Here is a 27,726-nt window from a genome sequence, read left to right on the forward strand (position 1 = left end):
TGGAAATTTACCTTTGCTTTGCCACATCTGACCAGTGTTCCCATGAAGGCAATGTTACTTCTTGATGCAAGATCTCCATTAGTAGCAGCCGGCTGAGGAGCTGTCACCTTAGAACAAGGCGTTGTCTCTCCTGTCAAGCTGGACTCATCAACAGAAAGATCCACAGCCTTGAGGGGCATAAAGCACTCTAGTCAGTTCAAGTCTGAAAACTCTTTCTGCTAAAATTAAAATCTAAGGCATCTGTAATCACCATTTCTTCTGCAAATATCCTCCCCATTACAAATTAGCCAAAGCTTTCACCATATCCATTATTCAACAATCATATTTAAAAATAAAGCTAAGTCAAAAAAATCTGACTTGCAAGGTTGACAGACCCATGAGACAAAATTAGCCTGAACTTCAAAATACAAGTAGGGATAAGGAGACACTAGCTAAAACAATCTCTATCTAAAGAAGACTCAACCCTCATGAGTTTTCTAAAATTATTTCCTAATTTTGCCATATCCTGAAGTCCTGAAAATGGATTTGGCAGGTTTAAACCAACTGTAACAGAAGAGAAATGTAACTAAAAAGGTATAAGAGGTACTAAGAAATAAATAGTTTCATAATTTGGATTTAATTTTCATGAATTCTTGCTATACATCCCTAACATTTATTTTAAATTTATGTCAGCAACAATCAAAAATGCACATAAATGTTTCCATACAGATTATGAATATCAAAGCATCACCCAACTCTGCAATAGGGTTCAATACTGAGGGCTGCGCTTGTAACACAATTAAGAATTTACCCACCCAAGCATGAAAAAAAACAAACATCATTTTATATGTGGAAAATACTGCAGATGTGACCTGGCTCTGTTTATGAGTATGGCCCATAGAACAATAATTCCAAGGATGTTAATAGGCACTGTTTACAATGTTAGAGACAGATGATCATTGATTAAACCAACACACACATATTTACACATACACACAAGGGAGGAGTACTATGGTTAAGTTTTAGAAACACTGTATTAAGAGGCAAACAGCTTCCCCTACTGTACTGTTTCTCAAAACCTGCAATGCATCGGTGTCAATCACCTCAAAAGGAATACAGATATAGCAGGGATTGTAGAAGAGTGGCCTTAGCAGAACCAGCAACACCTCTAACACCTCAGAGCTTGTTAAGACATTTACTGCCCTACCGCAGAGAGTTGGGAGAGTGAACCTAACAGACTGCCTTTACAAGCCCTCCATGTAATTCTGATGCAAGCTCAAGCCTAAGAATCAAAAATAATTGTGTTTCCCAAACATCTCTGATGGAGAAGGAAATGGCAACCCACTCCAGTATTCTTGCCTGGAGAATCCCAGGGATGGAGGAGCCTGGTGGGCTGCCGTCTATGGGGTCGCACAGAGTCAGACACGACTGAAGTGACTTAGCAGCAGCAGCAGCAGCAAACATCTCTGATCTATTTTCCAGAAGCTCTTGTTCAAGGATCAATCAGTAGGACAATCTCTGGAAAACTACAACCTGGTTCATGATTTTACTCATTCATTCACCCAACCAACATTTACCGACTACCTTAACTATGTACCAGACACTGAGTTAGATCCAAGAAAGAAAACAAGGTAAGAAAATGAACCCAGAGCAATTAGATGATTGTGCAGTCTCACTGCTATTATCAACTAAGCTGGTGTTCTGAATCAGGCCTCCTGACTGACAATTCATACTATGTACAAAGTACTCTGAATTTGTGTGCTCAATTGTGTCCAACTCTCTGCTCCAGTCTGCCAGGCTCCTCTGTCCATGCAATTTTCCCAGTTGTCATTTCCTACTCCAAGGGATCTTCCCAACCCAGGGATCAAACCTATGTCTTTTTCAACTCCTGCACTGGCACACAGATTCTTTACCACTGAGTCCCCTGGGAAGCCCATTCTAAATTTAAATCCTGTTTTTTTCTTTTTTCAGAGGGTGGGGAAGGGGAATAAATCTCATCTTTTTAAATGAGTCATTTTGTTATGAGCATAAATACCTTTAAAAATCTCATGGGAAATAATTATTAAAAATTTTTGAGTTCATGGATTCTTTCCCCCACCTACATAATAAAACTTTGACTTATTCATTTAAAAAGTTATTTACTAATGCTTATAATGTCCCAGGCCCTGTACAATATCACATCCAATGGCAATCAGGAGTAAACAAAACAAAGGTCCTGTCCTCAGCTTTTAATCTAATGGGAAAATGATTTGAAAAAATAAGTGTATATAATATAATATAATATATGAGGGGAGAAATAACATGGTAAAATTGGAGAGTGACACTTTAGGTAGAGAAAAGCTCTCAAAGCAGATGAGCCTTTTGCAGAGCCCTGATTTCCTTCTCTGGGGGATCTTCCTGACCCAGGGATCAAACTCAGGTCTCTTGAATTGAAGGCATATTCTTTACCATCTGAGCCACCAGGGAAGCCCCAATTTTGGGTTCATTCCTTCACCTCAACTACAAATAAAAAAACACCTGCCATGCTAAAAGGTAATGGATTTTTTATTTCCATTTTTTAAATTAAAAGAACATATTTGAGTTTTCTTTCCAAATTAATCTTAGCACTGTCTGATTTTTCATACTTTATTAATAAGTAAGAAAAAAGTAGGGCTGCCCAGGTGGCACTAATGGTAAAGAACCCACCTGCCAATGCAGGAGAAGTAAGAGACATGCGTTCAATCCCCGGGTAGAGAAGATCTCCTGGAGGAGGGCATGGCAGCCCACTCCAGCCTTCTTGGCTGGAGAATCCCATGGACAAAGAAGTCTGGCAGGTTAAGGTCCATGGGGTCAGAGTCAGACACAACTGAGTGACTAGGACACTAAGAAAAAAGTTAGGTCTTTTTCTTCAAAGATGATACTAACACTAAAAATAGTCAGCTGACACTGTGCTGCTCACTATCTGGTAGGCACCAAGCAACATACTTACAACCAAGTTAACTACAAACAGTTACTCAGCAGCTCCAAGAGGCAAGCGCTAGTAGTTCAGTTCAGTTCAGTCGCGTCCAACTCTTTGTGACCCCACGGACTGCAGCACATCAGGCTCCCCTGTCCCTCACCAACTCCCAGAGCCCACTCAAATTCATGTCCATCATGTCAGTGATGCCATTCAAACATCTCACCCTCTGTCATCCCCTTCTCCTCCCGCCTTCAATATTTCCCAGCATCAGGGTCTTTTCCAATGGGTTGGTTCTTCGCATCAGGTGGCCAAAGTATTGGAGTTTCAGCTTCAGCATCAGCCCTTCCAATGTAGCAGTATCCCTATTTTCAGACTTGTTGAAGGATTAAGGCCTCCTCCAACACCATACAGCTAGTAAGCTGTGGAGATGAAACCTAAATGTTGACAAATTAACTCCTATTTTTCTAAATCCCAAATCAAAATAAAAAGTTTTCTTGGTTCAGCAAGCTTGTTAATGCTTGTTACTAAAATCATTAATGCCTGTAATTTTCTGAGCTTTTAATTAGAAAAACCTAATATGTAAAAAAAACAGAAACTTGTACACAAGTTATAAAAAGAACTCCTTTCTCTGTGAGAAAAGTGAAATTTACGTTTTTCCACTAAAGACTTTTTACTTTAAATGTAAATCTTAAACAAGAATAAATGCCAGCATTAGGTGAGTGTCTGTAGGGACAAGGAATATAGAAATAATTTGTATTTTTAAAGAGGCAGGAAGCATGGCTTTACTGACTATGTCAGGGGCCCAGCTCTTCTGTGTCAGCCTTAGCAGTGCAATAATCACTTAAGAGAGTAAGAATTTTAATTCAAATCAGATTTTCTACAGAAAAGAGGCCATGTAAATTTTTATACAACAGCCCTGTCTTAGTATACAAACTAATGTGGAAGAGAAGGGAGCTTTGGGCCCTTATCTTTTTTCTTATATGATTATAAATCTGTAAAATATTAACAATACATTATTGATGAAATTTGTCTAAATGATACAATATAGCATAACTCTCAACTGTCTGCTGAACAAGAATATTTTCTAAGTGACAAGGTAGTTTTTCTTAATGGTGACTGTGAGTCACCAATAAGTCTCAACCGCTTTTCACAGAAAGCGGTGTTGAAAGAATGAGGGGAAGGCAATCATTTCTAAGAAGGGTAGTACTTAATAAGGCAGGCAAGCCTAATTATTACAGTTTAACAAAGTCACAATTTAATTCATCTGAAAAGAAAGATATCAGAGTCATTTACCCAATGCATTCATGAGAGAAAGTTAAGATAAAATGAAATCAAAGAAATAACCAGCTCCAAATATAAAACCTTCAGAAGAGTTGTTAAAAGTGAAACTGATTATGTTTCCTCAGGCACTATGGTGGAGATGTAAATAAGACCCAACACAGTTCAAAAGACAGACTGTAAAAAAGAATCAAGGTGCATATAAAATCCACAATCTGAATATTTAACATCTACAGGATTAAAATGGTTGATAAAAATATCAAGATTATTTCTATAAAACATTAGCGATAAAGAAGGTAGAAGTAAAGTGAAGTCGCTCAGTTGTGTCTGACTCTTTGTGACCCCATGGACTATAGCCTACCAGGCCCCTCAGTCCACGGAATTTTCCAGGCAAGAGTACTGGAGTGGGTTGCCATTTCTTTCTCCAGAGGATCTTCCCGACCCAGGGATCGAACCTGGGTCTCCTGCATTGTAGGCAGACGCTTTACCGTCTGAGCCACCAGGGAAGTCCATAAAGAAGGTAAATGCTAACTAAAGTCACAAAGATTTCCTGGAAAGCAAAAAGTGACTGCTTAAAAAAAAATTAGTTAATACAGTACAACTGCTAGCCACAAATAACTTCTTAAACTAAAGAACATCTTAGTATCCTGTATGCTGATAGGTTAATCACCTCGAGTCTGGAATTAAAAGCAATGGGAAATGGGTTTCTTTCCTCAGAAATGTATTTTTCAAAATAGTCATCTGCAACTGCCTGATCATGATAAAATTTCTTACTTATGCTGTCAAAAATTAAGATTCCTCTTACTCTTTATTCAAATGAAGGAAATATAATTAAAAATTCTTCATGAGCTCTAGCTTATTAATCAAAGTCCACCCACCCAAGTGTTACAAGAAATTAATTTGATCCTATGGTAAATGCTTGCAAACTCTGACTTAAGAGTACAGATTCAACTTGATCAAGTTGCCAATAATTTAAAGGCAATAATTTAAATTCAGTTAACAATGATTTATAGGATATTTCACTAAGACTATTAAAAAGAATAAAATTTTAAAAGGGAACCTATTTTTGCAACAGTCCGTCCCCACCAATGTAAATTGAGAATCTTAAAACAAGGACACTAAGTCTCACTTCTAAACCACCCAAATCTTTTTTAATTCTAGTGACTTAATGAGAGGTCACAAAGAGTCAGACATGACTGAGCAACTGAACTGAGCTGAATGAGGAAAAAAGCAGCTCTTTCTCTTCAGCATTTTAAAATGAATAGCATTCTTCAGCTCACTATGCTATTTAACAACTGAACTATAAAACACTAAGCAGAGCTTCAGTTTAAATAATAAGTCTTAGAGAACTAACACTCTTATTGCTCTAAGTATGGACCGGTTTTCTCAGTTATATGATAAACACATCTTTTCCAAACTCAAACACACATGATTACATCAAACAGCTTTTAGTGAGTATGCATGTTTCCACATTCCACAAATAAACCATATACCTTTTCCAACATTCTAACTTAATTTCTTTTGACAGCTAGTTTAAAATCTCTTAATATGTTTGTAAACTGCTCTTTTTTACAAGTGGGCATGTAAGTTTAATAATTCAGAAATTTAAAAGCAAAGTTTCAGTGACAAATCACAATAAGGAGGGGCAACATGCTGCAATCAATTTATCAGAACACCTGCCAAAAAAATACACTGAAGTCAATATAAATACTTATAATTCATGAATAATATCACAGAAAATAGTAGAGCAGGGCACTCAAACTATTGGTCCCTCCACTAAAACAATCATAAGCTGGCAAAAATTGACAGAATGAACTCTGGAATAAAAAACAAATCAACTAGGGAAATGCTTAAGAAGAAACCAGCATTTTTATTTTCCTGTCTGCTCGTCCCCATTCCCAAGAGAAGCAGCAATAGCAGTGGGGATGGAAGCCTCTTTCCTGGAACCTATTCCTAAAGTACTGTAAGTTGTGTGTTCTGACCTGTCTGGTAGCTCCCTGAAGGACTGGTACAGAGGCTGACCTTTATTTCACATCCTAACTCCAGCTTGAGTGGCTTTCCAGGAATATGCCAAAAGATTAAACAAACATACTAGCAGGCAAAGGACAGAACACGGCAAGTAGCAGACACACCCAAAAACTGAAAATGAAGAGACTAAGGTGGAAATTCTTTGAAGAAATAAAGGCTTGGAAGGGCCACCATGTATATCAGGGAAGACAAAGTGTAATGTCCAGAATCAGAAGCAAGTTCAGAAAAGACCTGAGAGGACCCTACAGATCTGAGTCTGGCACAAGAAGAAGGTGAAGGTGCGTGAAGGCAGAGTGGTAGGCAGCCTAGCTCAGTGATGAAGTGCCCCAACTCAGAGAAAAGCTGGAAGGAGCAGGAGAGTGGCACTCCCCTCCCCTACTCCCAGTTTTTTGGCTTCAGATAGATAAAGCTGACTCTGAAGATAATAAAACAGAAACTTCAGGGCCACAAACAACAAGGAATTTTGTCTTTGTAAAAAACAATTTGGAAAAGTCACTAAACAAACTGGACTGCTGCAGCCCTCAACAACCAAAAACAAACCGTAAGGAAGGAGCAAATCTGATGTACAGAGTTATGACGTCATAATACCCCAAATACCGACTTTTCAACAAAAAATTATAAATACAAAGAAATAGGAAAGTATGGCCCTTTCACAGGAAATACTAAATTGACAGAAACCATCCCTGAGGAAGGCCAGACATTGAACTTACTAGAAAAACCTTAAGTCAACTGTCTTAAATGTGCTCAAAAAGGAAACCATGGATGAAGAATTAAAAGAAATCAGAAAAGCAATTAATGAACAAAAAAAGAATATCAACAGAGAAAGAAATTTAAAAGCTGGAAAAAAAAGAAATTTAGGAATTCCCTGGTGGTGGTTAGGACTTTGCATTTCCACTGCCAGGGGCCTGGGTCTGATCCCTGGTCAGGGTACTAAGATCCCACAAGCAGTGTGGTGTGGTCAAAATAAGAAATCCTGATGCTGAAAAGTATAATAAATGAAAATTTCACTAGAGGGGCTCAGCAGCAGATCTGAACAAAGGTGGGGGGGGGGGGCGCGGAGGAGGGGAGATGAGCAAATCTGAAGATAGGACAATTGAAATTAACCAGTCTGAAAGGCAGAGAAAGAAAATGAAGGAAAATGATCAGAGCTTAAGTATCTGTGGAACACTATCAAACATACCAATTTCAGCATTGTAAGAATCCCAGAAGAAGAGGGCGGGGGGGGACCTAGAAATGGGCAGAAAGAATATCTGAAGAAATATTAGATGAAAACTTCCTAAATGGAATGAAAGACAGGAATTTACACATCAAAGAAGACAAATACCCACCAAACAGGATAAACTCAAAGACATCTATACTGAGAGATATTATAACCAAACTGCTGAAAGACAAAGACAGAATCTTGAAAACAGCAACAACAAAGCAATTCAACGTGTACAATGAACTCTCAAGAAGATTAACATCCCATCTCTTATCAGAAACCGTGGAGGCTACGACCAGTAGAATGACATATTTAAAGCACTGAGGGAGAATAAATCAAACAGAATTATATATCCAGCAAAATTATCTTTCAAAAATGAAAAATTAAGACATTCCTATTTTTTAAATAGCTAAGACAATTCACCACTAATAGAAATGTCAACAAGAAATACTGAGAGTCCTTCCAGATAAAATGAAAGAATTTATAAAATACATTAGTTTAAAGCCATGTGAAGAAATAAAGATTTCAGTAAAAATAATAACAACAAAAATAAAAAATAAATGAACAAAGGATCTGAACACACAATCTCCCCAAGAAGACATACTGATGGCCAACAGGCACAGGAAAAGAAAGTCATCACTAACTGCTGCTGTTGTTCAGTCGCTCAGTCCAGTCTGACTCTGCAACCCCATGAACTGCAGCACATCAGGCTTCCCTGTCCTTTACTCTCCCAGTTTGCTCAAACTCTTGGCCACAGTCGGAGATGCTATCTAACCATCTCATCCTCTGGCACCCCCTTCTCCGTTTGCGTTCAATCTTTCCCAGTATCAGGGTATTTTTCCAATAAGTCGACTCTTCGCATCAGATGGCCAAAGTATTAAGAGTTTCAGCTTCAGTCCTTCCAATGAATATTAAGAGCTGATTTCCTTTAAGATTGACTGGTTTGATCTCCTTGCAGTCCAAGGGACTCTCAAGAGTTTTGTCCAAAACCACAATTCAAAGGCATCAATTCTTCAGTGTTCAGCCTTCCTTATGGTCCAACTCTCATATCCGTACATGACTACTAAAAAAAATCACAGCTTTGACTATATGGACCTTCATCAGCAAAGTGAGTTCTCTACTTTTTAATAAGCTGTCTAGGTTTGTCATAGCTTTCCTCTCAAGGAGCAAGCATCTTTTAATTTTATGGTTGTGGTCACTGTCCGCAGTGATTCTGGAGCCCAAGGAAATAAAATCTGTCACTGTTTGCACTTTTTCCCCTTCTATTTGCCATGAATTGATGAACTGGATGCCATGATCTTAGTTTTTTTAATGCTGAGTTTCAAGCCAGCTTTTTCAATAATTGTTAGGGAAATGCAAATCAAAACCTCAATGAGATATCACCTCACACCTATAAGAATCCCTATTATCAAAAGGACAAGAAATAACAAGCCTTGACAAGGATTTGGAAGAAAAAGGAAACCTCATACAGTATTGGTGGGAACATAAATTGGTGCAGGCACTATGGAAAAGAATATGAAGATTTCTCAAAAATTCAGAACAGAATTACGACATAACTCAACTATTCCCTATTTGGTATTTATCCAAAGAATACAGAAGACATTAATTTGAAAAGATATATGCACCCATGTGTGTTCCTTACATCACTATTTACAATAGCCAAGATATGGAAACAAAATTAAGCCTCCACTGATAGATAAGTGGATAAAGATGATCATACACATACATACACACACACAATGGAATACTACTCAGCCATAAAAATAAACGAAATTTGTCATTTGCAACAATGCATATCATCTCTGAGAGTATTATGTTAAGTGAAATAAGACAGAGATAGACAAATAGCACATGATTTCACTCATATACGAAATCTAACACACACACACAAAATAAATAAATAAATACAAACTTACAGAGAACAGACTGGTAGTCACCAGAAGGAAAGGATGTTTGAGAGTGGGCAAAAGGGATGAAGGGGTCAACTGTATGGTAATGGATGGTAACTAGACATTTTGTGGTGATCATTTTGTAGTATATACAGATATCAAATTATAAAGACACACAGCTGAAACTTAAAAAACATTACATACAAATTTTAAGATCCCCAAAAAATCAATGAAAACTAATATGCTATTTGAAATTTACAATAAAGAATGCTATGTGTTTAAGTAAAATAAATGAATGAATGAAATCAATCAGTGAATCAAGGACTTTCCTGGTGGTACAGTGGTAAAGAATCTGCCATCCCATGCATGGGGCAGGGGTTCAATCTCTGGTAAGGGAACTAAGATCCCATATGCCACAGGGCAACTAAGTCCACACACTGCAACTAGTAAGTGGCCCACAGCAACTATTGAGCCCACATGCTCTGGAGCTGACATGCCACAACTAGAGAGAAGCCCCCATGTTGTAATGCAACTAAGACCTGATGCAGCTAAATAAATAAAAAATTTTTAAGTGAATCAAGCACTTTAAAAAGGAGAGACTGGAGGAAATCAGAAACAAAAAATAAAACACATATAGCAAAATGGCACAAAAAAGTCTTTTCTCTACCAGTAATTCTTTAAATGTAAATAGATTTACAATAGTGTAATACAGTCATACAATAGAATACTATTATTTGACAATAAAAAGCAGTGATATACTGATACATGCTACAACATAATGAACCATGAAAACATGATGTTAATTGAAAGAGGCAAGACACAAAAGACTACACAGTGTATAATTCCATTTATATGAAATGTCCCTAACAGGCACATTTATTCAAACAGAACAGGCAGACTGGTAGCTACCAGGCTCTGGGGCAAGGAGACAAAGCTGGTGAAGGCTAAAGGTAACGGTTTTCTTTTGGAAGTGATGAGATTATTATACACTTTGTGGTAATGTCTGTACAACTCTGAAAATTACTGAACTGTACATTTCAAATGTGTCAATTGTTTGGTATGTGAACTATATATCTCAATAAAGCTGTCTTTTAAAAAAAAATATTTTTACATGTGGTGGATGTACCAGTACTTTTGGCACAGAAACAGTGGAAACAGTGTCAGACTTTGTTTTTTGGGGCTCCAAAATCACTGCAGATGGTGACTGCAGCCATGAAATTAAAAGACACTTACTCCTTGGAAGGAAAAGTTATGACCAATCTAGACAGCATATAAAAAGCAGAGAGATTACTTTGCCAACAAAGGTCTGTCTAGTCAAGACTATGGTTTTTCCAGTGGTCATGTATGGATGTGAGAGTTGGATTGTGAAGAAAGTTGAGCACCGAAAAATTGACGCTTTTGAACTATGGTGTTGGAGAAGACTCTTTAGAGTCCCTTGGACTGCAAGGAGATCCAACCAGTCCATCCTAAAGGAGCTCAGTCCTGGGTGTTCATTGGAAGGACTGATGCTGAAGCTGAAGCTCTAATACTTTGGCCACCTCATGAGAAGAGTTGACTCACTGGAAAAGATCCTGATGCTGGGAGGGATTGGGGGCAGGAGGAGAAGGGGACGACAGAGGATGAGATGGCTGGATGGCATCACCGACTCGATGGACATGAGTCTAAGTAAACTCCGGGAGTTGGTGATGGACAGGGAGGCCGGTGTGCTGCGATTCATGGGGTCGCAAAGAGTGAGACACAACTGAGAGACTGAACAGAACAGAACAGAGGAGCTAGTTATGAATGCCCCACCTCAGATCTGCCAAAACAGAACCCAGACGAGTCCTGTGCATATTAAAAGTCAGGATGCACTGCCCTAGGGCCACTCTATGTTACAGAAAGTAAACAGCCCTGAAAGCTCACACAGCTAATTCATTACATAAGAAGACACCTTTTATTCTTTTAATTACTTTGCTTGCAAGCTGGTGTCTCCCAGTAGAAAGGGCACAAAACTGTCTTCCGCATTTCCTGGCTTTGAAACCTGGGATAGCAGTCTATACACAGTACCCAACTATTTGTTGAATCACTAAAAAATGACTTCATAACACAGACTGATTTCTGAAGAGGGGGACAACATTTTGCCTAAATATGCTAGCAAATGTTAGAAAAAATTCTCTTTGAAAAAGAAGAACAAACCAAAGCAGAATCTGTTTTGTCACAATATCAAGTTATCCACTGGTAAATGGGGAATTTACTTAGTAACTCAGGAAGTCAGAACGCTCTGACACAGAAAGATAGCCCCACTAATGGAGTTACCCAACAAAGAGAAAGCTGCTTGCTAGTGGTTGTTAACAAGAGAGCGGGCAAGAACATGAGCCTTACAGAAAGGGACATAATGTGTAACTGAGGTTTCAGTCAGAGACTACTTCTGACTGAAGTAGCCAAGGGAGATCTGTGCTTATTCAATCACGCTCATTGTCTTTGGATTTTACTCGCCCTGGGTACTAAGGAACAACCCTAAAGACACCAGAATCTACTCAGTGAGCCAAACTATTGTCCTATAACAAAGTGCGTGGATTCCTGAAGTAAAAAGGGTCTCTACGCAATGCCAACTGGCTGGTTCTACATTTAGACTTCCAAGCCTGGTCCAAGTCGCCCTTGACTCCTAGTGGAAATAGCCTTTCTGTGCAGATTTGAAAGGTCTGATCTAGTGTCATGAAAATGGCTTCCTGGATCTAAGCTACAAAAGTGGTAGTTGTCTAATAGAAGTCTGATACATTTAGAAAAACATCCTATCAAAAATTCAGTTTGGGAAAAAAAGAAGTAGCAACTGCACCCCACGCGTAGATGTGAAGACAGTTTCAAAGAATGATATCTGGCACATGAGTCACAAAAGAAAGTGTCAACAGAATTAATCTTTCAGAACTCCAAGTAAAGAAAAGTCTTGGTATATTTCAGTCAACGTTTTGAGTTTCGTTAGAAATTTTCAGCTAAGAGGTAAAATATTTTCAACAGTTAAAAGAAATCTGCTTTTCCTCTCTTACATTGTTTTCTCTTACAAAGAATTCCTTATTCAAATACTGATATAGACTTTACCTAGAAGATTACAGAAAATATTTTATGCTTCCAAAAAGGCAAAATGTACTACTATACAAGTACATGCAGTCTATAAGATTGCTTTATCTAAAGTCACTGTCTGACCAATCCCTCGAAAGTGTTAGTTGTTCAGTTCTGTCTTGATTCTTTGTGACCCTATGGACTGTAGACTGTCAGGTTCCTCTGTCCATGGAATTCTCCAGGTAAGAATACTGGAGTGGGTAGCCATTCCCTTCTCCAGGGGATATTCTCTACTGAGGGATCAAACCCAAATCTCCTGCATTACAGGCAGTTTCTTTACCATCTGAGCAACCAGGGAAGCCCAATCCTTTCGCAGCCACCAATTAACTGGCCAGGGTGCCTCTTTTCAACTACTATTTAAAAATTAAAATTTAAGTATAGTTGATTTCAAATTATAGTAGATTTCAAAGAACAGTTAAGATCAAACCAGTCAATCCTAAAGGAAATCAACCCTGAATATTCATTAGAAGGACTGATGCTGAAGCTGAAGCTCCAATACTTTTGAAAAAGACTGATGCTGGGAATGACTGGGGCAAGAGGTGAAGGAGGAAACAGAGGATGAGATGGTTGGATGGCATCACCAACTCAATGGACATGAGTCTGAGCAAACTCTAGGAGACACTGTAGGACAGAGAAGCCTGGGATGCTGCAGTCCATGGCGTCACAAAAAGTCAGACACGACTTAGTGAGTGAACACCACAGCTGATTTTAATGTTATTTTCATTTCTGGTATACGAAAGTGATTCAGCTATACATTCTGTTGTTCTTCATATTCTTTTCCATTATGATCTATCACAGGATACTGAATATAGTTCCCTGTGCTATAGAGTAGGACCTTGTTGTTTACCCATTCTATATATCATAGTTTACATCTGCAAACCCCAACCTCCTGTTCCACCCCTTCCCTAATCCCCATCCCCTTGGCAAATACAAGTCTGTTTTCTATGTTTGAGTCTGTTTATTTCAAAGATAGGTTTGTTTGTGTCATATTTTAGATTCCACATATAAGCAATATCACATGAGGTTATCTGTCTTTCTTTTTGCTGCAAACGGCATTATTTCATTCTTTTTCATGGCTGAGTAGTATTTTATTGTATATATGTACCTTCACTGTAAACAAGTATCTTCTTTATCCATTCCTATCAATGGACATTTAGGTTGATTCCATGTCTTGACTATTGTGAACAGTGCTGCTATGAACACAGGGGTGCATGTATCTTTTTGAATTATAGGTTTGTCTGGATATATTTTTTAGCCCCTTCCACCATATGAGGACACAGCAAGAAGGCACCAGCAATGAACAAGAAAGAGGGTCCTCACCAGGATGCAACCATGCTAGTCCCCTTGATCTTGGGACTTCCAGCTGCCAGAACTGTAAGAAGTAAATTTATCTCTGTGGTAGTTAGAGCTGCTCAAACAGACTAAGACATCAAACTCACCTCAAACAAGCGCAAGTCAGCAGGAACCCTGTCACCAACTGAAAGGCAAACTGTATCACCTGGAACTAAGTCTCGTGCAAGTGTATGCTCCAATTTTCCTTCACGCACACTGTAACATAAAACAGAAACAGCCACACCTAAAGAAAGCAAGCAAGACCACTTACTTTAAGAAATTCCTTCCAGGGGGCTTGCCTGGGAAAAATATATTGCATTATCACACAGTCACATACAAAAGGTATCTGCTGAATAAATCCATGTCTCAATAATCTCAATAAAATTAGAAGTAACAAAAGTTTTAATAGTACAACTTGCTATAATGAATAGAGCATGAATTTTTCATGTCAGATTAATGGTTTCTACCTTATGTTCAGACAAATCTTGGGCCACAAGGTATACTGTACTAGTCACATTTAATTTCTACTTTTAAGAGTAGAAATCTGTTATCAGAAACAAGGATCATACCAATGGCATTCTGGTGGCATAAGTTTATTTAGTTCTTCAAGAGATTTTTCTGAACGATATTCCTATTTTAAAAAAAAAAGAATATTAGGAAAAAATATTTATTAAGAAATGCAATAAGCACATTCTTAAGAACACATGCTATGCTAGACTTAAACATTTACCTAAACCATTAACATTTCCCCAAATTTTTATCTTTTTCTTTACTTATACTCCCATGCAAAAAAGCTTGTCCTTTATTAAATAATGTTAAATTACAGTGACCAAACAATCTTTTATAATTAAATATTCTCAATTCTATATTTCAATATTCAGTGTACAAACCTAAGGTCAAGTTACTGATAAGAAAGTGAAGAAAACTAATATTAGTGTAACCAAAGAGTATATAATTTTCGGTTATTAAAAGTTAAGATTACTGAGCCTCATAATTAAGATAATTTTACTTCCAGTGTTTAATGACCAAGGAAGTCAGACAACCAAACGCAAGTAACACTGGCACTGAAGATTCACGTCCATGGCAACTGTAAAGGTTTGTGAAATAGAAATAAGTCTGTGTGGGAGAAACATGAATTGAACAAGGAGTGAGACATGGCTGCCCTACTCCAAGAAACATGTTCCCCATGACTCTGAATCACCCAAAGGGGAAATTCTCAGGAGACCTAACTCTGTGAGGTTCAGTCTTCCTCCATCCATATAATCACAGCTAGAGTCAGAGACATCCTTCACCACACTATTTAGTCCAACTTCCATGGACTGTTTCACTTCATGCAACATCACTACTATTTCTGTCTCATTCTGCACTAAGTACACCAACCTTTTGATCTAAGGTTAAAAAGGGAGGAGGAGTAGGGAGAGTAATGGAAGTAAAGTTGGGGTGGGGGGAGTTCTGAAATGACTGTAACGCTAGCACTAATCAAAACTGCACATCCATCACAAACATTTTCAAGTAGAAAATGCAAAGCTATATAAGAATAACTTAGAAATACATCTGTCTTTACTACTAAGGCAAGAGGAACAAATGTGACAGTAAGGTAGATCTGTAAATATAAAAATCACAAGACACCCAGTGCAATATACAGCATAAGGAACATTATAAAAATTTTGTATGGGGACAGATGGTTACTAGACTTATCATGGTGATCACTTCATAAGGCATACAATTATCAAATCACTATGTAGGGCACCTGAAACTAACAATATGGTATGTTAACTATACCTCAATTAAAAAAAAAATTACAGACACCCCTCCCCTAACTATACCAAGGATATTAAGGAGTTTAAAAGTTTTCCAAAAAGTCCGTAAAAGGCTAGAAAATACTCACCAGTCCTAGATCCTAGTCATGTAAGACGTAAAAGCTGCCCAATCTTTACCTCCCTCTTTAAACTTCTTAGCTTTTACTCCCTACAACTACAAAGATACCTCTCTATCAAAATGATCCTTCAACATACCACCAAAAACTTGACAGCCATCTCAAATGAACACCTAAAAGTTAAATTTTAAATTTATTGTAAAGGCAACATCAATATGTAACTATACAGAACAATTAGCTATTTTTATGGCTGCAAGGAGGTATATAACAGGGATGGGAAATGGAGATTAAAAAGGATAGTGGGGTCAGATATAAACATAAAAAGTACTCTTCTAAAATATAGGTAAAAACACAAATATAAATAATACTAAAAAATGAAGACTTTCTGAAAGATTTCTGACAGTTTTGACAAAGCATTAATGTAAGTTCAACAGAGTAAATAAGACCCTTGTAGAGAGGATTTTTAATTGTCATTTGTAGAATATTTTGTTGTGTCAGCACATTTGAGGAAAAGGCTCACATGTGTATAAAAAAATCAGAACTACCAATCTGAAACTGGGCTTTTCATAAATGTTTCAATTTGTTCCTGAGCTTTCCTTCAAACGGACCTATCATAAAGATATTTAGCTGTTGGTTTCACCCATTAAGATTTAAGGTGTGTAACACCATTCTTTTGTAAAAGTCCATACAATGTTAAAATCGTCATTTTGTGGAATTTTTTTTGAGGGTAGGAGTTATTTACCAAGCTACTAAGGTCTTCGATGTTGCTGTTGTTTAGTCACTAAGTCATGTTTAACTCTTCTGCAATCCCATGGACTGCAGCCCACCAGGCTCCTCCATGGGATTTCTCAGGCAAGACTACTGGAGGGGATTGTCATTTCCTTCTCCAGGGGATCTTCCTCACCGGGAGATCAAACCCCGCATCTCCTGCATTGGCAGACATATTCTCTACCAGTGAGTCACCAGGCAAGCCCATAAGGTCTTCCATACAAAATGATAATTCTATAAGAATTCTTAGGAAGCAAGCCACTCCACACATCTGTAGCACTACTAGTGATGCAAAAGCGTTCCAGTCACTGGTCCAATGGGTCGGTCATACCATGCAAATGACCATGAATGAGATCCAGCCTGGAATGACCTCTGCTAAACTAGCCCTCAACCTGCCTTAAGGTAATTTTTATGTTAAAACATAAAAGAGCATTTCCTAGATACAGGATCCCTGATGGTGTACTAATGCAACTCACAAAGTTGTTGCAGATAATCTGATTCCAACCGGCTTTTCTACACTGGGTGTCTACAAAACAAATTACTAAATTAGAGATTATCACAGGACACCTGGATGATGACAGGAAATATCCAAGGAATATGTCACAGATGTGAAAATAACCAGTCACTTAAAATATGCTCTTTCGATTATAAACATGAACTTCAAATGCCATATTACAGTTTTCCTTAAACTAGAATAATTCTTCTAGTCTTACTAACGATGCTTCAAATTTTTAACCATCAAATGACACCTGCCAACATTGTTCTAAAACCTGCAGAAGTTATCAGATATTTAAAGAAACATAAAACTAAGCCCATGTTTTTATTTATGTCTACACTAGTCAATAGAAATTCAGACATTATCTGTACATCATTCACATTAATTTTTTTAAACAGGGTTCCTTTCCATATATTTTCTTTACTGCCTCAGTGCCTGTGCTCAACGGGGGAGTTCGATCCAGATCAGAACATCCCTTCCATGGACGAACAAGGAGTCTGAACCCTGACCCAATTTTTTAACTGGAAAAAAGTTAAAAGTCTATTGCTGGATTTTATTTCTATTTCTGTACTTTTTGTTTCCATCTGCTTCAGTTAACTTTAAATAGAAACACCATCAAATAGAAAACTAGATTTTCTTCATGCCACTGCCTAAATCAAAGCAGTCATGTTGGTTCCACAAACTTCCTTGAAGAGTTACTGTTTCTGAAATTATTTCAAAAACAAAGAGCAAATTATTCTACCAACATACGCATCCCCCAATAATTACACATTTTAACATAAACCAACTTGATTTTTTGAAGCAATTAACTAAAATATCATTTTATAATGTTATCAAAATAGACTTACTCACCTGAACAAAGGCGACCGTAACAACGATAAGTATTGCCTACACAAAACAAAGAAACAACTTTTTTAAAATCAGACATTGCAACTTCTGAAATGATTATTAAATCATATTTTATTCTTCTGACTCTATCTGCAGCCCCAAGACACCAGACATGAAGCACAGGACAGCCAGGGAAGGAATCACAATTCTGCCTTGAGGCCTAGGAGTAGAGAAACCCACAGCTGACAGGAGTCTGCCTCCCCAGGATGGTTTCTTAAACTCTTTGATCTCAGGATCCCTTTACAAACGGAGGACCAGCTTTTGTTTATGTGACTAATAAGCTACTGATATTTACCATATTAAATATGTCTTTAAATACTGGGTTTTAGCTTCTACTTTCATCTAAAAAACCTAAGCCCATTACATGTTAACACATACAATATTTTTTATGAAAAACTCTTTCGCAACCCCATAGACTGTAGCCAACCAGGCTCCTCTGTCCATGGAAGTTCCCAGCAAGAATACTAGAATGGGTTACCATTTCCTTCTCCAGAGGACCTTCCCAACTCAGGGATCAAACTCATGTCTCCTCAGTTGGCAGGTGGATTCCTTACCACTGAGCCACCAGGGAAGCCCTATGAAAAATATATCCCTCCCCAAAATTGTGAGAAAAGTGGCAGTGTTTTCAATTTTTCTATCTTTGGTGTCCGCTTTAATGCTGCGTTGGCCAAAAAATTCATTTGGGTTTTTTCATTCTCCTATCTGCTTCTGCATTCAATTTATTGACATATGTTAATTTGGCTGAAGTATATGAAAAAAATTCAACCTCATACAGATACTGTTGGAAAAGGGAGGAGTTTATTTTAAAAGCCTTTTCAAATAATTGTGGTTTTTATTCTTAGCTACCACACCAAAATTAGACAACTGCTAGTAACATTAAAAGCAATCTGCAATGCAGAATATAAAACTAGATCAGTGAACTTTTCATAGTCTGTTATATTAAAATCAGTCTCCTTACTATTGTGAACGAATATTTTTTATCATCATGCACAGGTCATTTAGAAAAGGTTGATTCACTGGGTTATTCAAATCTTCCAAGTGTTGACACATTTTATAATTGGTAAAAAAAAATCACATTCACTGAAATCACTACTGACCTCAATAGAATAAGGTCTTAAAATAAGGGAGCTATCCAGCTTCCCTGGTAGCTCAGAGGTTAAAACGTCTGTCTGCAATGTGGGAGACCTGGGTTCGATCCCTGGGTCGGGAAGGTCCCCTGGAGAAGGAAATGGCAACCCACTCCAGTATACTTGCCTGGAGAATCCCATGGATGGAGGAGCCTGGTGGGCTACAGTCCATGGGGTCACTAAGAGTCAGACACGACTGACCGACTTCACTTTCACTTTTCACTTTCATGCACTGGAGAAGGAACTGGCAACCCACTCCAGTGTTCTTGCCTGGAGAATCCCAGGGACGGGGGAGCCTGGTGGGCTGCCGTCTATGGGGTCACACAGAGTCGGACACGACTGACGTGACTTAGCAGCAGCAGCAGTTACTACTGAAAGCTTGAATTTTACCATTGGAAACAAATTCTGTCAGTTGTTTCTCTTGTAGTACAAGGTTATTTCACTCACTTTCAAAAAAAGTATGCCAATTATTCAAGTCTTAATAACCATAGTTTGTATATCAGCCATTCTTTGGAATAAAAGGCTAGTTCACTTCAGCACCCAACCTTTCCTTGGGACAATCACCATACCTCAATGAATACTTCTATTTCATCACACAGAACAGTAAAAAGGTATATACTTAAGGATCAAGATTTAGTAAAATTAATTTTTACTGTTTTATCAAAAACATTATTAAGAGAAACAGCAAAAGAAATCAGTTAAGTACTAGACAGTTTACTAGATAGGTGCCACTATCTTGATTCAGACCAAAGCGCTAATGGTTTTACCCACATCACTTTTGCTCCATTAACGCAAATGTCTATAGCAAAAAGACAGATAACGTTTTAGCTTTATGAAAGTAGTTTTGGCCTCACATGCTCCCTAAAAGAATCACATAGACTCCCAGGAGTCCACAAGCAATAGCTGGAGACTTCAAAGCTCTGTGTTCACTTCTCCTGTGCAGTTAAGCATAACATACTTGCTTTAATCAATGCTTAGACTTACTATAGATTTTTATGCTACAACGAAACAGAGAAGCCAAAAAAAAAAAAAGATGAAACCTAGAATAACATAGCTGGAGAGAATAAAATTTTACATAGTAAATATACAGTGCATTGTTAAATATTTTTAATTTCAAAACTGTCAGGCTTCAGTTCACAACTAGTCAAATATATTCTCAATTGGAAAGTAAAAGAAATTAAATATTTAATTGGAAAATTATTATAAAATGTTTCACATCTGTGAAATTATCAGGTTGTTAAAAAATTCCCAATGTTGCCAATCACAGACCCTTGAACATTACTTAAGATCACTGCAACTAAAACCAGAATCTAAAAAAAAAAAAAAAAAAAAAAAAAAACCTGAAGAAAACAATGAGTAAAGTGAAGTCGCTCAGTCGTGTCCGACTCTTTGCAACCCCATGGACTGTAGCCTACCAGGCTTCTCCGTCCATGGGATTTTCCAGGCAAGAGTACTGGAGTGGGTTGCCATTTCCTTTTCCAGGAGATTTCCCAACCCAAGGGATTTCATTTCTAAAATAAAAGCCAATCCTAATTTATACAATTAACTAACAATTTAAAAATACATATATTTTTCTTACCACAGTGATACTGACAGCATCATCAAACTGATGCATTAAAACACTGATGACTGCAGAAGCCAGAAGCAGCATAATAAGGGGATTTTTAAACTGAAAGTGAAAACAAACAGCAATTCAACAGTTTTGCATGAATGATAGTTGTAGACCATCACAACAAAAGCCTTAAAAAAAGAAAACAACTATCAGGGCATTATTATGTAAAACTAAGAATTGACCAATTCTTAGAGTACACATGTATTTTTAGTACTTATTAATTTAATCAATAAGCTGTTCTGAATTTCTACTGGGGCTAGAATAAATGGAAAATGACTTTTAAGCTAAAGATTTATATTAAGCACTGGTTAGAATACCTAACTTATGAATATCAAACACTCTCATCATTCCTGTATTTTAAGTAAATGAGCATAGATTACAATTCTGTGGTTGACCCACCCACCATAGGAACAACCAGATCCCACCCACCAGTGCAGCTAAGAACATACAGTAAGATCCGCGACACAGAAGAAGCTGAAGATTTTCCCAACACTGGTTTCCCTGACATCTAGCTAGCAGAGACAACAGTATCTAAAGAAATAAAAACCACAGCACCAACTCAATCAGGAAGCTCTTAAAACAAACAAGCATCAGAACCACCCCAAGTCCTTCCAGTTGGACACCCCAGTTAAACGTCAGAGCTCCGCTGCTGGAGTGCCTTCCTCTGATGAAACGCTGCCAGTATCTGTCAAAGCTGCAAGGTCACTTTGCAAAGAATCCGTCACAGCGGATAGCCTCAGCCTCTGGATATCATTAACTCTGAAATTAGATGCCACCACCTCCCACTTCCTTTATGGTTCCATTCCCTGGCACAGTGTCTACAACTCTGCTTCACATCAGAATCTTTTGAAGGACTTCCAACAAATGTCCACATTCACACCAGAGCAATCAAATCAGAATCTCTGGGCACAGGACCCAGGCTTTAGCATTTTTAAAGCATTCCCCCAAGTGACTCTAAAGCACAGACGATTGAAAATCACTGCTCTAACAAAATAAAACTACAACTGCAATGTGGTTTAGGGTCGACAAACCACACACAAACTGAGTCAGAATACCTGTGTTTGAATCCAATTCCTTAATTTTTTAAGCTCCAGAGGTGCTTCATCTACTAAAATACTACCTTGTACTAAAAACTGTGTAAGGATTAACCAAGAATGCATATTAAAGCACTGTGTATACTATAAAACCCTCCAACGTTAGCTGCTATTATCACACTTTGAGAGCAAGGTCCATGATCATTTTATTTGCCCCTACAAAAGCTGCGCCGTGGTACTAAGGACACTATCTCATAGGTGGCAGGCTCTAGACAAATGTCTGTAGAACAACAAAGATGCTGTTCTCTGTAGAGGAGTGAAGAGTGCTTTATGATTAACAACTGATATTTAATGCTAATTACTGCTTAACAATAATTAATAGCATTACTAATTAATGCTAATTATTACTTAACTATATTACAGGCACTATTTCATTTCATTCTCACATGATGCAAGTACTCCGGCTTTGAAACAGGATCAAGAAAGTAAAACATTAAATAGTATTATCCAGTGATAAATCAAATCACTGTAATTTATAAATCCAGAATAAACTTCCTGAAGTTCTAGATGATGTGGAAATAGGGTAAAGGTTGAGAATACAAAAATACATATAAAACATATTCCATTAAAAACAAGATGGACTACAAAGTTCATCCCTAAAAATTCAGTTTTTCTACTTTAGACAAATTTATTTAACAACATGGTAAATTTTGGTTCATTAACAGGCAAGGCCCCTTAGAAAAGTTAAACATAGATCTTTTTAAAAAAAGAATCTAAAGATTAGAAGGCATTACAAAGTTTCTTTACTAAAAAGAATCTGTTTGACAAACTAACTCTACTAGCTAAAAATTGGCCACAGGAGCTTAGTAGCTTTTCACTAACATGCTTGCTATCAAGATAAGAAAAACCCTACAGCAAATCTTTCTGAAAAGATTAAGATATTAATAAAATATAATAGGTTGGTGCAAAAGTAACTGCAGTTTTGCACTGTTTAACTTTGCCATTTGATATTGGAATACATTCTTAAATAAATGTGGTTATGTTAGACATCATTTTAATGCACATTTCTCACTTTGTTTTTTGCTAATGACTTATTACTTGCTGTTTATTTTAGACTAGGGAAATGATGTTAGACAAAAAGCAAATTTGATCAGTTTTCTTGAGTTCAAAATGTAAAGCAGCAGAGACAGCTCACAACATCAATGATGCATTTGACCCAAGAACTGCTAATGAATGTACAGTGCAGTGGTGGATCAAGAAGTTTTGCAAAGGAGACAAGAGCCTTGAAGGTGAGGAGCCCAGTGACTGGTCATCAGAACTGACAACGACCAACTGAATCATTGAAAGTGGATCCTACACAAGAAATTGCCAAAGAACTCAACACTGACCATTCTATGGTCATTCAGAATTTGAAGCAACTTGGAAAGGTGAAAAAACTCCGTAAGTGGGTGCCTCATGAGCTGACGGCAAATCAAAAAATAATCATTTTGAAGTGTTGTCTTCTCTTCTTTATGCAATGAAAACAAACCATTTCTTGATCCAATTGTGATGTGTAACAAAAAGCGGATTTTATATGACAACTGGCAACAATCAGCTCAGTGGATGGACCAAGAAGAAACCACCAGGGAAGCCACAAGAAACTCCAAAGCACTTCCCAAAGCCAAACTCAGACCAAAAAAAGGTCACGGTCACTGTTTGTTGGTCTGCTAAAGGTATGATTCATACAGCTTTCTGAATCCTGGCGAAACCATTACATCTGAGAAGTATGCTCAGCAAATCCATGAGACACACCAAAAACTGCAATGCCTAAAGCCAGCATCTGTCAAAAGAAAGGGCCCAATTTTTCTGTGCAACAAAACCCAACCTCACAGTGAACAATCAACACTTCAAAAGTTGAACAAATTCGGCCTCAATTTTGCCGAGGCCTCAATTTTGCCTCATCCACCATATTCACCTGACCACTCATCAACTGACCACCACTTCTTCAAGCATCTCAACAAGTTTTTGAAGGACAAATGCTTCCACAACCAGCAAGAAGGAGAAAATGCTTTCCAAGAGTCTGTCAAATCCCAAAGCATAGATTTTTATGTTACAAGAATAAACAAACTTATTTCTCATTTAAAAAATGTGTTGATTGCAGTAGTTCCTATTTTGATTAATAAAGATGTGTTTGAGCCTAGTTATAATGATTTAATATTCATACTCTGAAACCGCAATTACTTTTTCACCAACCTAATAATTAAAAATAGCTATTTTCTATTGATAGCTACTATCTCCAAGATTATTATCTCCATTTTCTAGTTAAGACTCAGAGGATAACAAGGGACACACAAGCTATTAAAGAAAGGTGGAATTTGTAACCAGGCAGTCTGGATTCAAATGACCTTCTGCTAATTTTCTAAACTAGTCATATTACTTTAAAAAATACTAGCATTTCTATAATAAAATATACATGTAAGACACTTGCAAAGGAAACTACTATTAATATTATCACCTCCATGTGATATAAGCCCTTAAAGATTTACACACTAAAAATTATAGAAATTCCAACCTAATAGTAAACTCTAACAAATGAAACAAATTAGGTAAAAAAAAATTATTTCAATATTATTTCCTTTCTCCATAAATAACTTCACAAAAGTAAACAACTGCATTAACAAAAATACATGTAAACTACACAGCATGAGAAAATAAAAATATACCTGAGAAATATACTTCTTCCATAGTGGCTCATCTTCACTGATATCAAACTCATTCCAGCCATGGAAGGCTCTCCTATGACTTACTTCACATTTGTTTAGACCATTCTGAAGATCAGCCTATGAGATTTTATATATAAAAGTTACTGAAAACATTAGCAGAAAACAAAGGAGAAAACACAAACAGTACATACGTATGGTCATATTTATAGGAACTTCTGTGACAGTCAAAATTAATCTATGGGGACAATGCATATCAGTGATTGCCTGGGGCCAGGAGCAATGGAAGGATCAGCTACAAAAAAACACGTGGAATCTTTTTAGAGTGATGAAAATTTTCTACATCTTAATTGTGATGATGGCTACATTTGCCAAAACACAAATTGTATATTTAATAAGTATGTTGTATTCTATATAAATTATACCTCAATAAAAATGTTAATGTAAGCAACTAGATTAATAAACAAAAAATTATCATCTTTATTCTGAAAGAGGAATAACACAAACCAGTGACAATGGACAGAAAGCAAATTCTAAGCACATTTTAACTAGCTTTCTTGGTTCCCACTGTTAGTTTCTCAAAGAGATGATGCATCTTTCTTGTTCTCTGAGCCTATCAAAACTGAGGCTGGTATTACCTTTTGTTCTTAGACTGTACATTTATTCCAAGGAGAAAACCTGTGGTTCCTAAATTACTGAAAATAATGAAGTTAAGTCCTACAAACACCACCTACTTTCTTCAGTCACTACCTCTCATGACTTGTTATTTTAAACTATCATTAAAGAATGGAATTACTTGCATCTCTGAAGTAGTTTCTCGGAACAAAAGCTTTATAATAGAGGTCAATAACAGAGTCTTGTGATACCTAAATATATTTAGAGTAAGTGGCTTTAAAACAGAATATAAATACAACCCAACCCAAAAAAACCTCAAAAAAAGGGGGGGGTATGCAATTCTTTTAATGCCATCATTAAAATATGTGAATTCTGAAGAGAAAAGTTAAAATATTCTTTTCCTCATGTTTCATTAGATTGTGCTTTTGAAAACTAGGAAGAGACTGAATTACATAAGCAAAATTTACTTGCAGTTCTGAACTTACATTTAGCTTTTACAGTAGAAAACATAAAAAAGGATAAAACTCCTAACTCCACTTATGTTAATAATTAAATTGGTTATTTTCCTAATCCAACTAATCCTCACACAGCACTAACAGTTTCCAACAACACTATGGATCCAGAGCCGCACCGTCCTATCAGGGGACCACTAGCCACACTCACCTGCAGAACAGAAAATTCTACTGGACAGCACTTGGCTAAGTGGCTCATTCTACCATACACGCCCTTCCTCCCCACCAAGAACTTACTTGGAGAATGCTTGCAACTTCACTGACTGGTAATTCACTTGCTTTTTTTGATGTCAATACCGGAATCATTGTCTCATTTTCAGCATTAGGAATTTTTTGAAAACGTGCAACCTAGGAAACAAAACCAAAGGAAAAATATTTGCATATACTAAACAATTCCAATGCTGTCCAGAATAAATGAAAATTCAAATGCTCACAGAAACTTTTATCACAGTTAGAAAACAAATATTTTCAAACTAATAAGAGTATCCAGTCCTATTAAGATCATTTTATACTAACATGCTACTCTAAAAAGCACATTTCAGAAAATAAGCTACCAGTGAAAGCTAGAACACAAAATAATATTCATACTGCAAAAAAAGATGCTATTTCTACACCAAATTAATCAGTAAAAAGTAAAACAGATGTCCTGTCTAGCAAATTCCAATCGTTACAGAGTCATAATCCTCTAAACTTATTATGTTTAACATGAGGTACAAGGAACAGCTAAGCTTGTTTCATTTTAACTACTACTGTTGATCAGCTCATTTCTTAACTATCCGGACACCAGGCTACTCTGCCAAAGCACCATCACAGAACGTGATACTTATAGATCCATTCCCAAACTATAGGAAATGGAAAGCAGAGAGACCAGACAAGCAGAGGACACACAGGTAGAGTGAAGGGACAAGCAGAATGAATCTTAGAAATGATGGTAACCATGACACCTACTTGATGTAGCTTCATAAACAAATATCTACAGAAAGTGTTTTAACACAGTTCTAGAAATAAATCCCCAATCCAGACTTCTTTGTAGACAGTTTTGACAAGGTATGTGAAAGAGAGACAAAAGTTACCCACTAAGACTTTAGAAAAGAAAACAATTCAGCTGCCTGCCCCACATCACTGATTTAAACAACAATGAAAAAGAAGTGATCATCTCAATGCCGAGACACAAATCTTTACGCTATAAGGTGAAATATTCTCAATCTTGATAATTAACAAACTTAGCATAACATATTCCCCTAAAAACAATTTTAAGACAACATATAAGGTCAAAGAATAATAATTTAAGTTTCTATTATCATAAAGGATCACTATAAAGGCCTCTATTCACTAAAAAAAAAAAAAAAAGTTGTACTTACTCCAAAAAATAGTAAATAGCAATAGCAATGTAAATAACCAAGTTCTGGAACAATCATATGCATGTTTTCTAATCCCACCTATTACAAAGGTGATAAATATTTAAGTATTTTAAAGAAAAAAGCATAAAAATTTTTCCTTTAATGATATTAGTGACCAAAAATTCTTAAGAAATTGAAAACAGATTACCTTTCTCAACATGGTTATTTTATCTTGTGAAATAATTAAGAAGGATCAAATATGTTTCCATTGCCTGCAGTGACAATGATATTAAGAAAATCTTTTATTTCTAAGGTTCATATATATCAGCTTCTTCATATGTGGGGATAAATAGTGCCTAAAGTTGTTTGAAGATTACATCCATTTATGGAGCATTCACCCAACTAGTAATAAGCACTGAAATAGCTGTTCTCCCCAAAACTAATATTTATATATACATTCTCAATAACATAATGAGCTCAGTAAAGAAGCAAATCATTAAGGTTAATAAAGCTAGATTTGCAACAGTTCTTCTATTAAATATATCACTACTCATAAAAACACTTTTTAAAAAGTTATCCTTTGGTAGCTGATACATAAATAGGGTCTATGTTGGAATACACTATATAAAATTCCTCAAGAGCATTATATGGGCCCAAAAGAGGTCAAAAGAAGGAAGTGAGACTATTTCATTTAACAAACGATATGATAACTCTCTAAATATAAGAAAGGAAGAGGGCAACCCAAAACCAAAGGGTGTCTTTACAGAAGACCAACATCAGGACTTAGAAGAACTTGAAGAGTGCTCGACGCTAGGGGTGGTGGCAGGGCTGGATGGCCATTCACCGTAAGAACTGGTTTCCGCAACATAGGGGGGACACAGCACAGAAAATTCTTGGTGAAAGGCAGTGATGCTAACTGTATTTATTCTCCCTAGGCTCCATGTCAAAAGTATGAGATCATTAAGTTTTAATCCTATTATATTTTTAAGCAAATGTTACTGACACTGACCAACTTCGA

At 36.9% G+C, this 27,726-nt stretch overlaps 1 protein-coding gene and 1 non-coding gene across 4 annotated transcripts in view; both read right to left on the reverse strand.

The window, feature by feature from the left end:
- ATP2C1 (ATPase secretory pathway Ca2+ transporting 1) overlaps positions 1–27,726 on the reverse strand; it is a 182,909-nt gene that overhangs the window by 46,596 nt on the left and 108,587 nt on the right. For all 3 annotated transcript variants that reach the window (XM_043474433.1, XM_043474435.1, XM_043474434.1), the window contains 7 exons: positions 25,606–25,716; positions 24,245–24,361; positions 20,476–20,565; positions 17,734–17,769; positions 14,311–14,372; positions 13,849–13,957; positions 12–167 (listed from right to left, as the gene is read on the reverse strand). In XM_043474433.1, the coding sequence (XP_043330368.1) occupies positions 12–167; positions 13,849–13,957; positions 14,311–14,372; positions 17,734–17,769; positions 20,476–20,565; positions 24,245–24,361; positions 25,606–25,716 (681 nt within the window). The remainder of the gene's footprint in view (positions 1–11; positions 168–13,848; positions 13,958–14,310; positions 14,373–17,733; positions 17,770–20,475; positions 20,566–24,244; positions 24,362–25,605; positions 25,717–27,726) is intronic.
- Positions 4,630–4,701, reverse strand: TRNAC-ACA. Its single transcript has one exon. It is a non-coding gene; the product is annotated as a tRNA-Cys (tRNA).

This window comes from Cervus canadensis, chromosome 7, assembly GCF_019320065.1.
Source record: "Cervus canadensis isolate Bull #8, Minnesota chromosome 7, ASM1932006v1, whole genome shotgun sequence".
In the NCBI taxonomy this organism is placed as follows: Eukaryota; Metazoa; Chordata; class Mammalia; order Artiodactyla; family Cervidae; genus Cervus; species Cervus canadensis.